The sequence below is a fragment of the Triturus cristatus genome, chromosome 9, assembly GCF_964204655.1.
Source record: "Triturus cristatus chromosome 9, aTriCri1.1, whole genome shotgun sequence".
Lineage (NCBI taxonomy): Eukaryota > Metazoa > Chordata > Amphibia > Caudata > Salamandridae > Triturus > Triturus cristatus.
In genome coordinates, this window is record NC_140592.1 from 1,032,205,534 (window position 1) to 1,032,224,712 (window position 19,179).

At 46.1% G+C, this 19,179-nt stretch overlaps 1 protein-coding gene across 1 annotated transcript in view; it reads right to left on the bottom strand.

Annotated features, from left to right (window-relative positions):
- The window catches only part of BBOF1 (basal body orientation factor 1), a 144,203-nt gene that overhangs the window by 22,563 nt on the left and 102,461 nt on the right, over positions 1 to 19,179 (bottom strand). The window contains exons 4-7 of the mRNA XM_085626777.1: positions 15,795 to 15,938; positions 7,817 to 7,897; positions 4,571 to 4,641; positions 1,598 to 1,742 (exon numbers count right to left, since the gene is read on the bottom strand). Coding sequence (XP_085482903.1) covers positions 1,598 to 1,742; positions 4,571 to 4,641; positions 7,817 to 7,897; positions 15,795 to 15,938 — 441 coding nt within the window. The remainder of the gene's footprint in view (positions 1 to 1,597; positions 1,743 to 4,570; positions 4,642 to 7,816; positions 7,898 to 15,794; positions 15,939 to 19,179) is intronic.

Consider the following 19,179-nt stretch of genomic DNA (forward strand, 5'->3'; position numbering starts at 1 on the left):
TGCTTGCTCCCTGCCTCCGCCCCTCCCCCCACCCTGTGACGACTTGCGTCCTGCACGGACAACTTAAATCCGTAATAGATCTGGGCCTTTAATTCTTAGTATCTGAGCTGTCCCTCAAGCATTTTTAACACCCCCCCTCCCCATACCTTACTGTCACATTAAAAACCGGAGTTGTGTGGAGTAGGTGGTATTTTTGTCTGTGTTGTGCGTTTTTGCACACTTCCGGTCTTGGCTATATTTTGCTCTTGCATTGTAATTAGAATCTCATCTAAATTATAATAAAAACAGAAAGAAAATGTCTTTTTTTATATTTACAGAAGGCTAGTTTGTGGATTTGCGTAGGGACTTTGCTCTCAAGGCAGTCATTCCCTTATGGGAGATCAGTTTCTGTGGCTTGCCTCCCACATCAGAAGGCTTTGGGTTGATTTTTTATCACAAAGTTTCCCTGGAGCCTGGATCCGACCCAAAACATTTGATGCTCCCCTGCAATTAAAGCCAACACAGAATAAAGTGGGCCCGGCCCACGCTTGAAACCATATCTGTGGAACCCTACAGGAACAGCGAGAACCTCGGCCTTGTGGCCTGAAAATGAATAGCTGAGAAACAAGCATTGGCTTAGCCAATAGGTCTCGCTTTTGGGACCTTATAAGTATTTAGTTATGCAGCACAATATCCTTGGTGCAACAACAACTGTTGCATGGCAAAACACTTATAAGGTCCCAAAGGCGAGACCTATTGGCTATGCCAATGCTTGTTATAGATTGAAAGAGTGAAAGGTAACTTTCCCCTTTTTCTGCTGTCCTTCATATGGGGGAGTGACATGTACAATGGTGATGGGGGCGGCAAGATGATTAGTCCAGTCTAGGAGAACGGGGGGGCTTGAAGGGGATGCAGAGACAACGAGGTCCAGTCTGTTGCCTTTGGAGTGAATAGACTTGATGATGTGGTCTATTATTTCTAAGGTGTTGAGTACAGTCGAGGCCTTCCTTAATCTTTCTGGTGCTGCAGTTGCAGGGAAGACTGAAGTCTCTAAGGAAGGTGGGGTGGAAATGATTTCTGGAGGCAGGGGTGATGAGGTATGATATTTCTTCTGCGAAGTGGTTGGGATTCCAGGTGGTCTGTAGATGTAATGAAAGGAGGTTGGTTTGCAGGCTGAGAAATGAAAGTGGCAGGCACAGTACTTTCTCTCTGACTGTCCTTTGCATGAACGACTGGGGACTTTCTTGAATAATCACGCTAGGAAATGCAAGTACTTGTAGCCTAGGTGAGGACATTGTGTAAAGCATGGTAGTGTCTCGCGGACTGACCTTTGAATAAATGACCTGGTTCTTTCTTGAGGAATCACACTAGGGGATGCATGTACTTTACTTGATATTGAATGAGGACAGTGTGAAAAGATGGTGCTGTCTCATTGATGGTCCCTTGCAAGAACGACTGGACTCTTCCTTGAGGAATCACACTGAGAGATGGATGGACTTTGCTTGAGTCTAGACAAGGGCAGTGTGTAAATCACGGGACTGTCTCACTAACTGGAAGTACAATGCCAAAGGGTATTCAGTTAAAAGACAACAACACACTATGAATTCTCATGCTGCACCTTTTCCAGCAACAGTGCTGCTCTCTCTTCCTTTAGCTTTGTGTTGGCTTTCTTTAGTTCATCTGCTTCTGCCAGGTGGTAGGAAAGAGCCTCGCAGAGACGAATATTTTCTTTGAACACTGCCCGTCCTCGTTCATCCAGCTGCCTACAGAGAGCAAAACATAATACATTACATCAGAGGTGGGATTTCATGAGCTGTAGTATACTGCGAAGGGAGTGCATAATCCATCGAAGCATGGGTGGTCTACTACTGGACAAACCAGGAAGATCCTTCACTTGTAGGGGCGAAAGGAAAGGGATTATTTGTCCAGGAAGATTACCAGGTGCTGTTATGGGATGAGCAAGAGAAATGGCAAAACATAAGCATACCCAGTGACTATATGGGGACATTCATAGAAGGAGATGTGACCACCAAGGGCACAAAAACTCCCTGAGTATTGTGTAAGGGATGGGGAACAGAGGCGAAGTGACACCCAGTGTCACCTCAGTATCTCTTTAAGAGAACCAAATGAGGAAAGTTGATAGCCAGATAAATCATAGGAGACATTTTAGGAACTGTAGGGAAGTAGCCCACTGGAAGACTGGATAACCACAAAAGACGTATCGATCACCTCAAGGACCATGGACTCTCTGGACATGACCAACGAAGGTGGTGTGAAATTAAGCACAGAAGAAACTCCTTGAGATGAATGATTCAAACTATTCATGGCCGTTGGTGATTGCAGCAAGGAGGAGCCTCTCCCAGATAGTACAGGTAGCACATGTTATGAGGGAGCATGTGATTAAATGGATTACCCAGAAGAGAAACAGAGCCCCCTTTAGGGTGTAGTAAATAAATAATGGAGAAGAGCACCAAGGGCAATGCCAAATCCGTTGAATGATATGAGAGACACGTCTGCCAGGGGAACGTGTGATGTCATAAAAAGTACTATTCCATACAAAGCAGGACCAATCTCGCTAGAGAACCCCTAAGGGCCCTTAAGGCCTTTAAAAGGCATCATCTAACTGAGAAAATGCACCCGCTTAGGGAACCTCCAGAGGAACTTTAAAAGTCCTGGGACCCAACGAATTGAATGCACACCCAGGGTAGGCCTCATCCAGGCTGTGGGATAGAAAGGCAGAGATTCATCCTTTTAAGGAAGACACAAGTATACTTCATGACTTTGGAACTAGAGAGGAGACACATCTCCAAGGGAAGCAAGCTGATCACGGAAGGGCTGTGGCATTAAAGGGGGAGATACAAGTCTTAGAAAGTCAAAAGGCTGCAGAGATACAGTACAAGTCACTCACCTGTAGTGACTCTTATACTGGTCGTCTTTAGCCACGCCACCCCTTCTCCATACCAATGGGATTCGGGCTGCACTAGCCCAGTAACAGTAGCCTCTCTGCAGAGCATGGACCTGTTTCTTTAAAATCCTGAAACTCAGGCTCATTCACTGCGCTGTCTGTGCCCTGGTCCTGCCCCCTCTTATGTACGCTGGTTTTCAAGGTCCCAGTCCCATTCTCCGTCAATACCGGAGATCAGAAAACAGATAAAAAGCCGGGTTTACTGGTACATTGCAAGGAGTGCAGAGGGACAGGAAGGACCACCAGAACAAAAGTCAGCACAGTGAGTAGCGTGCACTCACTGGTATAGCCACCCAGTTTACAACGAATTCTAGATTATGCTGAGGAAGCAGCTTGTGACCTGGCACAAGGGCCTAGACGAAGGATGCGTTTTAGTATGAGTTGACCAAAGTGAAGTCACCTCCAACACATGATGTTTTCAAAGCATGTGTGGAGTGGCGCACTGAAGCAGCCAGAGGGTCGAGGCACCTTCCATGGCCGGGGTTGACAATCTGCAATAATGCACATGGGACTGGATCACACGGCATTCAAGGATGTGCTTTGGCAGTCAGCATGAGACTACTGTGCTTTCTTGACTCCAAAGCTTCAAGATCCCTGGCCCACAGCTTGAGCTGGGAGCGGCTGACCAGGGGAACTCCAAAAGAAACCTTGTGCAAACAGTGAAAAAGAAGGCTTGCTCTGCAATGCCGCAGGCACCTGAATTCAAGAGACCCACTGGGGCTTTAGGATCCAGCTATGGTACGTGAGAGCAGAGAATGGGTGTCAAGAGAGTAATGCACACACCTTGGTTTTCAAGTACTGGAGCAGACCTGAGCTGTGCAAAGGGTTACAGCTCGATGCCTAGCGACCTGGATGTCCCATGAGTAAGGAGGAAGGGGGCTGGGTGTGCCCGTAGATCAATGGGGCTAGGGCCGCCATCTCAAGGGAGCACCAGAGAGCCCTTAAAACTGGGAGAATGTGAACAGGAAATGCCACAGTGACACAAGATGAGACACACATACAGAATAGAAAAACAGCCGGGGAGTAAACACTGGGAAGGATTTCAAGACAGGATGAAGAGTAGGCCAGTCTGCTAAAAAGAGGTGAAAGTCAGAGGAGGAATGCGGGAGAGACAGAAAAACGTGTATGAGAGATGGAGACAGAAGGGACAACGCAACTGGGGTTAGGAAGGAGTAAAGGGTCAAGGGAAAGAAAGGGTGAAGACAGAGTGTAAAGATAGAGCGGTGGCCGACAAAGCGATGTGGGCTGGAGACAGCAAGGAAATAGAAAATGGAGGAGCAGCGCCATGACAGTATGCAGAACATTTGAGAGGGAGAGGGGTTTAAAAACAGAGGAGGCCAGAGGCTGACGTGAGAGACCGGATACTCAACTTACCGTGACTCTTCCGGTCTGACTCTGACAGAAAGTTTACATTAAAACGCACTGAACGAGAGGGCTGCTAGTCTTAGCAGGAAAAAAAAGTACATTTTCTGGCAGAAAATGAGCAGAACAAGGGGTCAAATGTTCTTGAGAGGGCCCCACGGAACAATGGACAAAGAGACAGAAGAGTGAGTGAATCTGAGACACGGGGGAGGGGGAGGGGGAGGGGCGCCGCGCGAGGCGCGGGGGAGGGATGGCGCGTCTTACAGAATAGCCTCATTGTGGGCTCGCTCCGCCAGCATCGCCGTCCTCTTCTCTGCCTCCTTCTCCAGCCGTCGCTGAAAGAAGAGGGGACTCTGATCAGTGACAGGCACGAGAGCGCTGAGGTTTATAACAACGATGGCACGAGAGAGACCGTGGATGCAGGAAAAGAGCTTCGGTTGCACATTACATAATGGTGCCCTTAAAACATGTAAACCAAGAACAGTGACGTAAGACCATATGAATACATACGGAGTCGCATCTAAGGAGGTGGCCCTCTCCTGGTTTACAAGGCGGATTACAAGGGTACAGGGAAACATATCTTCCATCAAATGACGTCACAGCATGTTCACCGGCAGTGACGTGCCCTTCTGACTGATCGTTCATCCCTTCTTTGTGCATCATGAGCACACCCTTAATTAAAGAGTGTCGTGTTTGATGACTCTTCCAGTAAGGTCTCATTCGCCAACCTCTTCATGTCAGCCAGGTAGGGGTGCTGCCCCTGGGTTGTCCTTTGCTACCCCTTACACTGCGCGTCCTTCCGCTGACCAAAGGAGTCATGAAGGAAGTGGCAGGAACAAAAAGGAAACAGGGCGCAAAGAAGACCTATGTGTACTGTCTGTAGTTTACACTTCTTTTCCTACCCTCTCACCCTCAGCAATGAACAGGAGCCTGAGGGGAGGCCAAGGGTAGGACAAGGAGTCAACCGGTGATGTCATCACAGGTCAAAGTGTGCTTGATGTCACGTCCGCTGCCTGAAGCATATTGGTAAATCTATCTCCCAAATTATGACTTTCATGGGACCCCCCTCACCCATGGTCTATCTGTGAGCCAAAACGTACAAGTGATCGGTTTAGTGGTCTCTCAGGATTTTGTGTTACACCATTACTGGTATTCTATTAAAGTATACCGTGTGTGATACAATACATGTAAAGCATTTCAGTTCTAATGCAAAGAAAACAGTTACTAAATAAAAGCTTCTGTTAGGCTCAATTAAATTGATTGTGCTGGGACAGCTCCCTTGAAACTATGTAAAGTACTGTATGTCTCTGGTTTTGCCAGCCCTCTTCCCTCTGGTCTCCCGCTCTCTCGGAGTGTCAGAAGGACGTCGCCTCTCCCATGTACTTGCTCTTGTGTGCACTCTCCGTTGAATGGTATGTCGTTTACGCTGAGTTTTGGAAGAGAAGTGTTTCTCTTTTTTGAATCATATTTGTTTTGCCATTGCAAATTTCCAATTGAACTTCAACCTCTAGCGTTTCTCCTAGGAACCTGGGGGCAGCTCTGTCCAGAGAACACCACGTCAGGGACGGTGGCGCATGCTTGTGTGTGCTCTTTGTATGGTCTGGCTTGACAGCGCATCTGTCGCAAATAATCATGTGAGAAGCACACGAGGTTGGGCTTTGGCCCCGCTCGCATGTTAAACGCCAGTAACACATGTTTTGTTTGGGTGGTAGTTGTGTGCTTCCACGAAAAACAGCCGTGATCATGATGTTTATTTATCCAGCTGCCTGAGCTTGAACTTTCAGGGGCACACACTTGACATTGTAATGCCATTAAAGTGTCTTAAATAACTAGAAACTGTATAGTGCTTTGTCTGGGATCAGCACAGATGGAAGGATGGTAGTCATTAACTTACATGGATTTTTAGGCCTGGCTTGACAGTGCACGTGTCAATGACCTTCTACAATACACGGTATTATTCTACAGTTCTTTGCTTGCACACAAACACATATCCCTTCCCATGCTATCTACTTGTGATGCTCCAGGTTACCATACAACATTCCGTTAAAGCCAGACCTCTAGGCATTGCCATGATTGTTTAAGTGTTCAGTCTAACGTATCGTGGACTGGCGTACACAGCAGAATTCACGCTTTGCTTCAGTCTCCTGAGATAGTGTCTAGGCTCCCAGTGAAGAACAAAAGAGGATGCTACAGATGGCCACAGTGAGGCGCTCTAGAAGAGTGATGCGCTGTGTGTCTTAACAAGGAATAAGCCATCTCCAAGAAAATCTAAAGGCAGGACTGCCAAAGCTGCAACCACCTTTTGTTCTACTCTTTGTTCTCACGCCGAGTCCAGGCCTTACATGGGGTGAAGGTCGACTCCCTAAACTCCTCTAGAAAGGGGACAGGGGACTACAAGGGACAACCACACTGGGAATGCCACCCCCACAAGGAAACATGGACAGAGCCTTCACCGAGGGCTGCAATCCTCCCTGTGATCTAGTGAAGGACACCGTCCATGGAGCACATGGACATCCAGTCAGCATCACTTTCTTTATTGCGGAATCCAAAAGATCCATAAAAGAATACATCAGAAATTAAATTTGTAATAAACAATTATTATACAATAGCAATAAACATTTGAAACATTTGAAACAAAAAGCAAAAGCATGGGAACGATTCCAGTTCAAAAGCAACAGCATAAAATCATTTGCCAATTCAGCAGAACAATCAGTCACCCCACCCGGATCCACTTAAAATAATACAAATGCCCCATCCCCATTGATACAGCGGTCAATGAAGTCTCTTCGATCCTTTGTCTGAGGCTAATGGCCTCTTTAAAAAACACAATAGAAACATAAAAACCAATTGTGTCACAATTGCAGGTACCACAAGGCAGGGCGGACTTGTATAAAACCTCGGCTTTTCAACAGCGGTTTAGTAAAAATGCTACGGGTTTACCTACAAAACCCACAACACAGTAAGATGAAGAGTGTCTTGTGGAGACCGGGTGTCGCAGCCACAAGGAGCTAAATTGTTAACTAGGCTCCCCCCTTTTGGCACAGCCAATAGACAGTGAGACAGGTTTAACCGGAACCTTGGTGCGGGTCTTCGGTGTTTTTTACACAGAGGTAAGATGAGGTTGAATGAAGGGTACCTTCTTCAATAAAATGAACCTACGCTTACAACCATCAGGTCAGGTAATTCAGCACCCTCTACCTTTTCATGTCTTTTAGATAACACATTTTCTGACCTAGAACAATAAAAATAATTATTCTAGGGTAGTGCTTTTTCAAAAGAGCTTTTAAGCTTAACCTGTACAGCGAAGTCATGTTGTATTGTGAATAATGAAATTGTAATTTGGGGCATAAATGTAATGCTTGCACCCCTAGGTGAGATGTGCATCGAAGGTACACAATGTCGAATTGCTTGGTTATCAATTTGTCATAAAGAATTACTAGATTCATTGAGCATCACCTATATCCACAGTGGGGGGGCGGGAAACAATCGCAGAACATGACCCCAATTTACCTTCTCCTCAAAGAACTTGTGCTCCATCCATGCCAAAGACTCCTTGTGCTCCCTGTTGGCTTCTCTCATGCTCTCTTTTATCTGGGATTTAAAGACAGTTGCTTAGTTCACAAGAAAGATCAAGAGCCGAGGAGCAACAGAAGTCTAGGGGAGGAGTGCAGAGAGTGAACATATTGGAGAGCTCAGTTTTCGAACTATCAAAATTGTAAATTGCAATTGTAATCCACAGAGCAGAACATACTATTTATATTTCACAGGATAACAATTTTAAATGGTTCCAGCTTGTAACTGACAAAGTTAAGAAAATTATTTTAAAATGAGGTTCAGTTGAGGGGTATGAGAAAGGAGTGAGCAGAAAGAGGGGGAGGAGCAATGCATAGCTTGGAAAGCGTGCAGAGACATGTACGGATAGGTGTGAGGTAGCGGGGTAAGTTGAGGGTAGAGCTGACCTCGGAGTGTAGAGACCTGAGTCCTCTTCGGAGAGTTCCCTCAAGGTGATGGTTCACGGCAGGTCTTGAAGAGGTCTGAGAATGGTGGGAAGGTGTCAGGATTCCAGCATAACGGCGCCTACATTGCCCCTGAACTACAATTCCCAGAAGGCCGCCGGCGGGAGGAAGTACTTCAGACGCCATAGCGCGGTCGTCAGTGTGCGTAATTCTGTTCCTGATATTCCACTCTCACTCTGCTGAGTGAGAGGGTTTCCCGCGGCGAGCCTGGAGCCGTTTTGTTTTCCCCGTCCTGGGTTACGGCCGATGAGTGTTCCTCTGCCTCGGTGCTGGATTTCGCTGGCTGGACACGGTGTCAGAAAGGTAATGAAAGCAGACTAGAGTGAAGTATAGTTTCATGACTCCCGAGCGGAATGCAGCGATGTAAGTGTTGGAGCCGCGCATTACCGTTTCAGGAGTAGGGCTGTGATTTTTGCTACTCGTGGTGGTAACGAGCTTCGGATTTGCTGTGGTGCTTGAACCACGCGTGGCCGTGTACTGAACGACGCGAGGACAGTCCATAGCGGAGCGCAGTGGTGACCTAAACCACACGTTGCCGTATATGGCCAGAAGTTTGACTTTTCTACTAGCGGAGCGCGGTGGTGAATAGAACCACGCGTTGGCGCACTCTGCTAACACTTGCAGGGGAAATAACTATTGTGGATGAAAGATCAGCAAAGTAAAGTGGATGTGAGATCTAACATCAGGCTATACTGATTACTGCTGGAACCTGTTTCATCCTTCCTTTGTCACGGACTTGGTCATTCTTCTTTAAGGGTATTAGGGAGGAGCTCTACTGGTGGTCTTTTGGTTATCACCTTATTCAAGCCAGTCAAAGTTTGAGGTTACTGGAACCCTTGGTATGTATGACGCGGGGATGAGTGATAATTATGTAGATGACTTGCATCATAGGTTGAGCAGTAGTACATTAATGAGTTCTGTGTTCTAGATGGCTGCCATGAACTACAGAAGGCCTTGGAGTGCTTGAGAAGTTCTCATAAGCCAAGAAAGGTATATAAGCCACCTAGCGAGACTTAATGAGAGTAGACCATTGTATGCACCATTTATATCTGTGTTCTTTGTTGTTGCAGGTCCTTTCAAATCCCACGCTGCTCCGTCCCTTTTACCCTTCCCTTGCCTGATCCCTTGAACACCCTGTACCTATATGTATAACTTGGGGTGTCGGTGATATCAGGAGGTGGACCATTACTTGCTACATCTGGATTCTGCGAAGCAAGAACCTGACAGAATTACGCACCCAAGAAGTATTACTTCGCCCGATCCGGGTGTCTCGAGTCATGGCCTCCATGTAAGACATCCTGCAGGCATTAGTGTTGGTTCAGCAGGAATTGGCAGCCTCTAAGGCTGAAACTGCTGCCCTGAGAGAAAAAGTAGACAATATGTCCAGAAACCTCTTTGATGTAACGCCTGTGGCATCGCAAATACAGGTTACAGTACCACCCCCTATCCCATTAGCAAGTCCAGAAAGATATGCTGGGGATCCGCTGAAAATCCAGGTTTTTCTAACACAAATTATGTTGCATTTTTCCTGTAAACCCGCTTCCTTCCCCAATAACCATTCGCGGGTAGCTTTTGCGATATCGTACTTAGTGGGTGACGCAGCTAACTAGGCGGTTCCTCTAGTCAGGAATAACGACGCAGTGCTATCTGACTGGGTAGCCTTCAGAGCCTAATTTGAGAGGGTTTTCGATAGAAGGGCCACTACATTTAGTGCCGACAAAGAATTGTTGGAACTTAAGCAAGGAAGATCTGACCTAGTGACACACCTGACGACATTCAATCGGTTAGTGGCAGAAACCGCTTGGCCTGAAGAAAAGAAAATGTCCTTATTTGATCAGGGATAGAGAGAGGAAATGAAGGACGTACTGGCTCAGATAGCTCCCCAACCCACAACATGTACTGACATGATAAATCGTACCCTGAGATTGGACGGTAGAATGTTGGAGAGAGCGGGAGAGAAGAGAAGATGGGGAGGTTCTTTCAGGATAGACAGGACGCCTCGAAGAATAGGGGGAACACCTGAGACAGAAGTGGAACCCATGGAAATAGGGGCGGTTAGAGCTCCATTAACGAGAGAAGAGAGAGAGACCCGTAGGATACAGGGCTTGTGCATGTATTGCGGGAAAAAAGGCCATTACGTCAGAGAATGCCCCGCTAAACCAAAGGCCTCAGGTAACTGGGTGAGGACTAAGAAGGTGGCCGTGTCCACCTCAAGTCCGGTAGTGAGCGGAGGAGGGGCGGTAGAGGAAGAGAAGGCTTGGAGAATCCCCTTGCTGGCTACTACAGCAGTAAGGGACACGGAATCCCATATTGTGCTTCCTATGAGCCTTGAATGTGACCAGCACTTTCACCAGGTGTTAGTAATGATTGACTCGGGAGCTACAGGGAATTTTATAGATAGCGGGTTGGTTACCAGTCTGGCTTTGAAGCGGGTGCCTAGGGAGACCACTGAAGAAGTGTTGGCCGTGGACGGTAAACCACTTAAATCTGGTCTTATCATTGAGCAAACAGAGGCGGTTTGGTTAACAGTGAAAGTGGCTCAAGGCAGGCATACGGAGGAGCTGAGGCTAAACATCATCGATGCTCCACAGTATGAAGTGATTTTGGGGATGCCATGGCTGAGTCACCATAACCCTACCATAGACTGGAAAAACAAGGCGATACAGTTCCTTTCGGGGGAATGCGAGAGGCATTTCATTCAGGACAAGCATACACAGGCTGCGGCCCTGTCATATCCTTTTGTAGTAGCTACAGCAGCGGAAAAGGTGGTGTAGTTGCCCATAGAGTACGAAGCTTACAGAGATGTATTCAGTGAAGCTAAGGCCGAGCAGTTGCCCCCTCACAGAAAGTACGATTGTTGTATAGATTTAGTGGAAGGGGCTACTATACCTGCATGCCGAGTTTATGCTTTATCGGCACCTGAAACAAAAATTGAAGAGAATACTTAGACCACTACCTTGAAATAGGTTTCATCAGACCTTCACGGTCTCCTGCAGCCTCTCCGCTCTTTTTTATAGCCAAAGCGAATGGGGATTTGAGAGCCTGTGTGGACTACCGAATGTTAAACAAAAACACTGTGAGGAACAGATACCCACTACCCCTCATCTCCGTGTTGCTTGACCAGGTACGGGATGCCCAAATCTACACCAGGTTAGACCTGAGAGGGGCTTACCATTTGGTGCGTATCCGTTCAGGAGATGAGTGGAAAACTGCCTTCAAGACTCGTTATGGATTATATGAATATACTGTAATGCCGTTCGGTCTGTGCAACGCCCCGGCGGCATTTCAGTACTTCCTTAACGACGTCTTGAAGGAGTTTGTGGATCTCTATGTAGTGGTGTATATAGATGATATATTAATCTATTCAGACAATGTTGAAAGCCATGGGACTCAGGTCACTAGCGTGTTACGAAAACTGCGTGACCATAACCTGTTCTGCAAACTGAGCAAGTGCGAGTTTGGAGTGAGAGAAGTGGAGTTTCTTGGGGTTATGCTCAGTCCAGAGGGTTTGCATATGTCCGAAAGAAAGGTGAAGGCGGTGCAGGAGTGGCCGGTTCCAAAGAACATGAGGGATGTACAGTGTTTCTTAGGATTTGCGAACTACTATCGCAGGTTTATACTTCATTTTTCTCAGGTGGCCGTCCCACTGTCCAGGTTACTCCGAAAGGGGGTGTCCTTTGAATGGTCTAGTGAGGCTGAAGGTGCTTTTACCTACCTGAAGAGGGCGTTCACCACTGCTCCTGTATTCGCACATCCAAAACCTGAGCATCCTTTTGTGGTGGAAGCAGACGCCTCAGATGAGGCTATTGGGGCCATTCTATCACAGAGGAATCAGACTACCGGCCAGCTCCATTCGGTAGCCTATTTGTCCAATAAATTGAACTCCGCTGAACAGAACTATACTATCGTGGAGAAAGAACTCCTGGCGATAAAAAAGGCGTTCCAGGAATGGAGACACTACCTGTGGGGTGCATGCTATCCAGTCACTGTTTATTCTGACCACAGGAACCTGCAGTACATGAAGTCGGCTAGACACCTCTCCCAACGCCAAATGAGATGGATGCTCTTTTTTGCCGAATATGACTTTGTTATCACCTTTCGTCCAGGGGCTGACAATCGCAAGGCTGACTCTTTGTCCAGGCAGGAAACGCTAGATGTGGCAGACAACAACAAGGCCATGGAAGCCATAATTGAAGCATCCAAGGTGATATGTGCCATCAGAGTGGAAGACTTCCTGGAAAAAGTAAGACACCATAAGACAGGCACTACGTGGGAAGACTGGGCAAAGCAAGAAGCAATGCGTGCCGTGAATCAGGGATTACCTTTCTATAACAACAAACTCTACCTGCCTACCATAGTATTGCAGAAAAAGGCTTTCCCTTGGTGTCATGTGTCTCCCCTGACGGGTCATCCTGGAATACGTAAGACCCTTCATTTGGTGCAAAGACATTTCTGGTGGCGTACCTTGAGTACCGATGTCAGGTCATGGGTGATCAGTTGTGAGGAATCTGCAAGAGCCAAACATGTTACCTCTCGAACGAAAGGAAAACTCATACCAATGCCCACCCCGCAAAGGCCCTGGAAAAACATCAGCTTGGATTTTGTCACAGGGCTACCAAGTGATCAAGGATGTACAGCCATTCTGGTGGCTATTTGACAGTCTCACTAAAATGGGTCACTTCGTTCCTTGCTCTAATCTTCCCACAGCGGGGCAAACGGCTCAGTTACTGTTGAGTAACATCATCCGTCTGCATGGAGTGCCGGAAGTAATAGTGTAAGACAGAGGGCCTCAGTTCGTAGCTAAATTTTGGAAGATATGGTGTCGAGCCCTGCACATCGAAGCCACGGTGTCTACCAGCTTCCATCCACAAACTGATGGGCAGACCGAAAGGTTAAATCAGTCCCTGAAAAAATATCTCCGATGCTATGCGAAAGAGGCTTAGGACTCATGGGTGTCGCTGTTATGGATGGTTGAATTAGCTTATAACAATGCCTGGCATAGTTCTGTAGGGGTACCTCCGTTTCGGGCTAATTACGGGTACGATGCCCGCATCCTGCCCATCAGTATTCCTGAGGAAGTGGCTTCTCAACCTGCGGTGTTGGAACAAGTAAAGCATCTATGCGGATTGCACCGAAAGGTGCGGGGACATCTGATAAAAGCCAAGCAGAGCTACAAGAAGTGGGAGGATCTTCACAGGATGGACGGGCCTACATACCTTGTGGGTGACTGGGTGTGGCTGTCCACCAAGAATATCCGGTTTAGGTTACGCAGCGTGTTTCATCCTAGGTACATAGGGCCTTACACAGTGGTAAAGCAGATTAATCCGGTGGCATATAAGCTGAGGTTGCCGGGCTCCCTTCGGATACATCCGGTGTTTCATTGCAGTCTTTTTAAGCCAGCCCTCTCTGCAAGACGTCGTGCTCCTCCCCCGGTGTGGTGTGATGGGAATTTGGAATACGAGGTGAATAGCATTAAGGACTCCAAACTGAGGAGGGGTGTTCTTTGGTACCTAGTCTCATGGAAGGGGTATACTGCGGAGGACGATTCTTGGGAGCCATGGCGACATGTTCATGCACCTGCAGCCGTTTGCACCTTCCACCGAAAGTACCCTTCTAAGCCTGGTCCTAGCAGGCGCTAGGAGGGGGGGCCTACTGTCAGGATTCGAGCATAACAGCACCTACATTGCCCCTGAACTACAATTCCCAGAAGGCCGCCGGCGGGAGGAAGTACTTCAGACGCCATAGCGCGGTCGTCAGTGTGCGTAATTCTGTTCCTGACATTCCGCTCTCGCTCTGCTGAGTGAGAGGGTTTCCCGCGTCGAGCCTGGAGCCGTTTTGTTTTCCCCGTCCTGGGTTACGGCCGATGAGTGTTCCTCTGCCTCGGTGCTGGATTTCGCTGGCTGGACACGGTGTCAGTAAGGTAATGAAAGCGGACTAGAGTAAAGTATAGTTTCATGACTCCCTGAGCAGAATGCAGCGGTGTAAGTGTTGGAGCCGCGCATTACCGTTTCAGGAGTAGGGCTGTGATTTTTGCTACTCGTGGTGGTAACGAGCTAGGGATTTTGGGTTTACATCGCGGAGCACAGTGGTGCTTGAACCACGCGTGGCCGTGTACTGAACGACGCGAGGACAGTCCATAGCGGAGCGCAGTGGTGACATAAACCACGCATTGCCGTATATGGCCAGAAGTTTGACTTTTCTACTTGCGGAGCGCGGTGGTGAATAGAACCACGCGTTGGCGCACTCTGCTAACACTTGCAGGGGAAATAACTATTGTGGATGAAAGATCGGCAAAGTAAAGTGGATGTGAGATCTAACATCAGGCTATACTGATTACTGCTGGAACCTGTTTCATCCTTCCTTTGTCACGGACTTGGTCATTCTTCTTTAAGAGTATTAGGGAGGAGCTCTACTGGTGGTTTTTTGGTTATCACCTTATTCAAGCCAGTTAAAGTTTGAGGTTACTGGAACCCTTGGGCTGTATGGTGCGGAAATGAGTGATAATTACGTAGATGACTTGCATCATGGGTTGAGCAGTACATTCATGAGTTCTGTGTTCTAGATGGCTGCCATGAACTACAGAAGGCCTTGGAGTGCTTGAGGAGTTCTCATAAGCCAAGAAAGGTATATAAGCCACCTAGCGAGACTTAATGAGAGTAGACCATTGTATGCACCATTTATATCTGTGTTCTTTGTTGTTGCAGGTCCTTTCAAATGCCACGCTGCTCCTTCCCTTTTACCCTTCCCTCGCCTGATCCCTCAAACACCCCGTACCTATATGTATAACTTGGGGTGTTGGTGATATCAGGAGGTGGACCATTACTTGCTACATCTGGATTCTGCAAAGCAAGAACCTGACAGAAGGTGCAGTCCCCGGAAATCAAATGCTGAATGTAGGGGTACTACTGTAAGCCTCGCGAGGAGAGATCTGAAGGCAGAGGTTTAATGCAGGCACCTGAGAGTAGAGCTCTTGGTGGAGAAACAGTGCAGGCCTTATAGAAACTGGAAGGATTGTGCAGATCCTCGAAAGTAATTGTTGAGGGAGGTGTGTCAGAACTTGCATTGAAGAGCAGAAAGCAGAGAGTAGAGCTGAAGAGCAGACCTCTGAGAGTAGACGGATGGTTCAGGCCTTGGAAAGTAAGGGTTTGAGAGTGGACGGACGAATCGGGCCAAGGAAAATAGAGGTTTGGAGAAGAGAGATCTGACGTGGGAGGGATAAGGCTGGCCTTTAAAAACCTGAGAGCACATTGGTATTTCTGGCCCGTGTGAGGAGCTAGCTAAAGATAGAGGTTTATTTAAGCCTCATAAAGTATGGAAATGACATAGAACAAACAGTGCAGGTCTAGAAAGAAGAGGTCTGGGGTTAAATTGGTAGACTAGGCCTTGGAAATGGACGGGTAGAGCAGACCTAAATGCCTTAGATATGTGACAGAGGGGGGCCAAGGAAATAAGACAATAGAGAAAAGACTTACATCATCCAGTTCTTTTTCCATCTCCGCTTTCCTCTTCCGGAATTCTTTAATCACTTTCATTTCACCCTGAATTAAGCGCATTTCATCAACTTTTTTATTAAACTTCTCCTCCAGGTTGTTGAGCTGGTCGGAGTATTTTTCCACCTGCAGATATTAAGTTCCGACATATATTAACTAAAAGACGAGCTCTGAATATGCACACACCTGCGACAGTCTCTCACTATTTACATCAGAGAACTACATATACGATGCAAGCAAAAAATATTGTAATAATTGCTTTGCATCATAAAAAGGAGCATATCCCCCAAGAAACCTCGTTGGTGAGTCGGCCGAACAACAAAATACCAAATGCAATATGTTATAGAGCATTTCCTTTTGCCATGCACTCTCTAGGAGTGAAATGTAGAGTTGGATATCCATGGGTGAGTACGTAGAGTGATTATACAAGGCTGTATAAGTTGGGTTAAACATTTAGCATGAAATATGCATATTTATATATCTTGGATAGATTATGTGTAGTGGATGATTGGATATCTAGGATTAAACATATGGTTGGATATACAAGAGGTGACCTTATAAGATTGAAGATTTAGGATTATGTTTTTAGTGCTAATTAACTAAAGTTGAACTTGTAAGAGTTATATATCCAAGGCTGAAAGTGTTAAGTTGACTATCCAGGGATCATTATGTAGGATTGCAGATTTAGGGGTGAACAGTCAAGGTTGGCTCTAGGTAAAGTTGAATACTTAGGGCTAGATATATATAATTGAAAATGTAGGTTTGTATATCCATGTTTGAATATGTAAGGTTGGACATGTATGGTAGAATATGTAAGGCTGGCGGGCTATGTAAGGCATGGCAGTGCACATGTAATGTGGGTTTTGTAGAGGCTGATTGTCTATCATTGTTGCCCGTAAGACTGGGGAAGAGTTGTAGTGGTTGAACTGTAGAGTTTAGCATTGAACTTTGACCAATGTGATTACTCATACAGTTTTTATTTCCTATCCTCCAGGACTATGTGTTAATCATAACTGACCAGACCCAAAATTCTTGTTCCTGGAGGTGATTTACAAGAGTAAACCTCAACTCACTAAGCTATTAATACCTGTTGAAACAGTAGGTGAGAAGGAAACTTAAAAGCTCACCCTGGTTCACCTAAGGAGTTAGTGTCACAGAGCTCCTGAGCACATGCCTGGTCCAGAACATTTCCTCAGCAAATTAAAAAAGATCAAATGTTGGAGACTTCAGTGATGATTGACCATAAGCCAGAAAATGAACAAATAGGAAATAACTAGAACAGGGCAAATTACCTTCCTTGTGATTCTGGTACCCTTATTTCTGCTACGTAAAGGGTTGTAAAAGTCTCTCCAAGAGATGCTGTCATTTAGAAACTCTCAGAGGACTCTGGGCATGCACCCTAATCCTCGTGTGCAGACCTTTCCAAAGTCTATGCATCTAGACCTCAGCCATGACTAGAGGCCAACAACAACACGTAAATTGTTCCAGATAGCAACCTCTGAGTCTGGAATATCAAGGCCATAATCGGGGTATGTTTACCTGCAGATCGAATGCAGGTACGTATATATAAGTAGCAAATTCCCCTCCGGTGCTATTCTTTGTAGTAGTAGACATGTCTGAATCAAAGAATCAAGCAAAACACGAGCAAGACACCCAACACGGCCTTGTATCAGCCTTTTTACTGGAGCAACTGAAACCATTCCTCCCAGGAAGCCTCAACTGACTTGGCGGGCTGACTGGCTACCCGACATACTGTATATGGCTCCATGAATGTTTCTTCATTGTTTCTATGTGTCAAATTGTCTCAAACAACAGGATTACACACTATATATTTGAACGGATTGCTGATACCATTTATGAATAATCCATTCATATCCAGTGACCTGGATGTAATATTCCATCATCTGAAAGGCCAGCTCAACTGCAGAGCTGTTGTGCTTGACGTCATTTAAGTACAGCACCATATAATCAATAAGAGGGTGTGTTCTGAATTAGGGGGGAAATTCTATAACTTGGAATTTTGAGCCCTTTACTTCATCTAGCCCCTTACTTTGGTGCTACTGGGGAACAACCTTTACAACGCAACTTTTACAACGCACTACCTTTACAACGCATTTTTTACAACGCATAATCCATTACAACGCATGACATTACAACGCATGACACTACAACGCATTTTTAAAAACTACCTTTACAACGCATTCCATTACAACGCATACTACCATTACAACGCATACCATTACAACGCATAATATTACACTACACTATCCAACACTTACCCTACTGTTGCACCTCCTGGAGTTAGAATAGTAATTTTTACCCCTATACTATCCAACACTTACCCTACTGTTGCACCCCCTGGAGTTAGAATAGTAATTTTTACCCCTATACTATCCAACACTTACCCTACTGTTGCACCCCCTGGAGTTAGAATAGTAATTTTTACTCCTATACTATCCAACACTTACCCTACTGATGCACCCCCTGGAGTTAGAATAGTAATTTTTACCCCTATACTATCCAACCCTTACCCTACTGTTGCACCCCCTGGAGTTAGAATAGTAATTTTTACCCCTATACTATCCAACACTTACCCTACTGTTGCACCCCCTGGAGTTAGAATAGTAATTTTTACCCCTATACTATCCAACACTTACCCTACTGTTGCACCCCCTGGAGTTAGAATAGTAATTTTTACCCCTATACTATCCAACACTTACCCTACTGATGCACCCCCTGGAGTTAGAATAGTAATTTTTACCCCTATACTATCCAACACTTACCCTACTGTTGCACCCCCTGGAGTTAGAATAGTAATTTTTACCCCTATACTATCCAACACTTACCCTACTGTTGCACCCCCTGGAGTTAGAATAGTAATTTTTACCCCTATACTATCCAACACTTACCCTACTGTTGCACCCCTTGGAGTTAGAATAGTAATTTTTACCCCTATACTATCCAACACTTACCCTACTGTTGCACCCCCTGGAGTTAGAATAGTAATTTTTACCCCTATACTATCCAACAGTTACCCTACTGATGCACCCCCTGGAGTTAGAATAGTAATTTTTACCCCTATACTATCCAACACTTACCCCACTGTTGCACCCCCTGGAGTTAGAATAGTAATTTTTACCCCTATACTATCCAACACTTACCCTACTGTTGCACCCCCTGGAGTTAGAATAGTAATTTTTACCCCTATACTATCCAACACTTACCCTACTGTTGCACCCCCTGGAGTTAGAAAAGTAACTTTTACCCCTATACTATCTAATACTTACCTTAAATGCAATTTAATATTATGCGTTGTAATGGTATGCGTTGTAAAGGTATTATGCGTTGTAATGGAAATGCGTTGTAA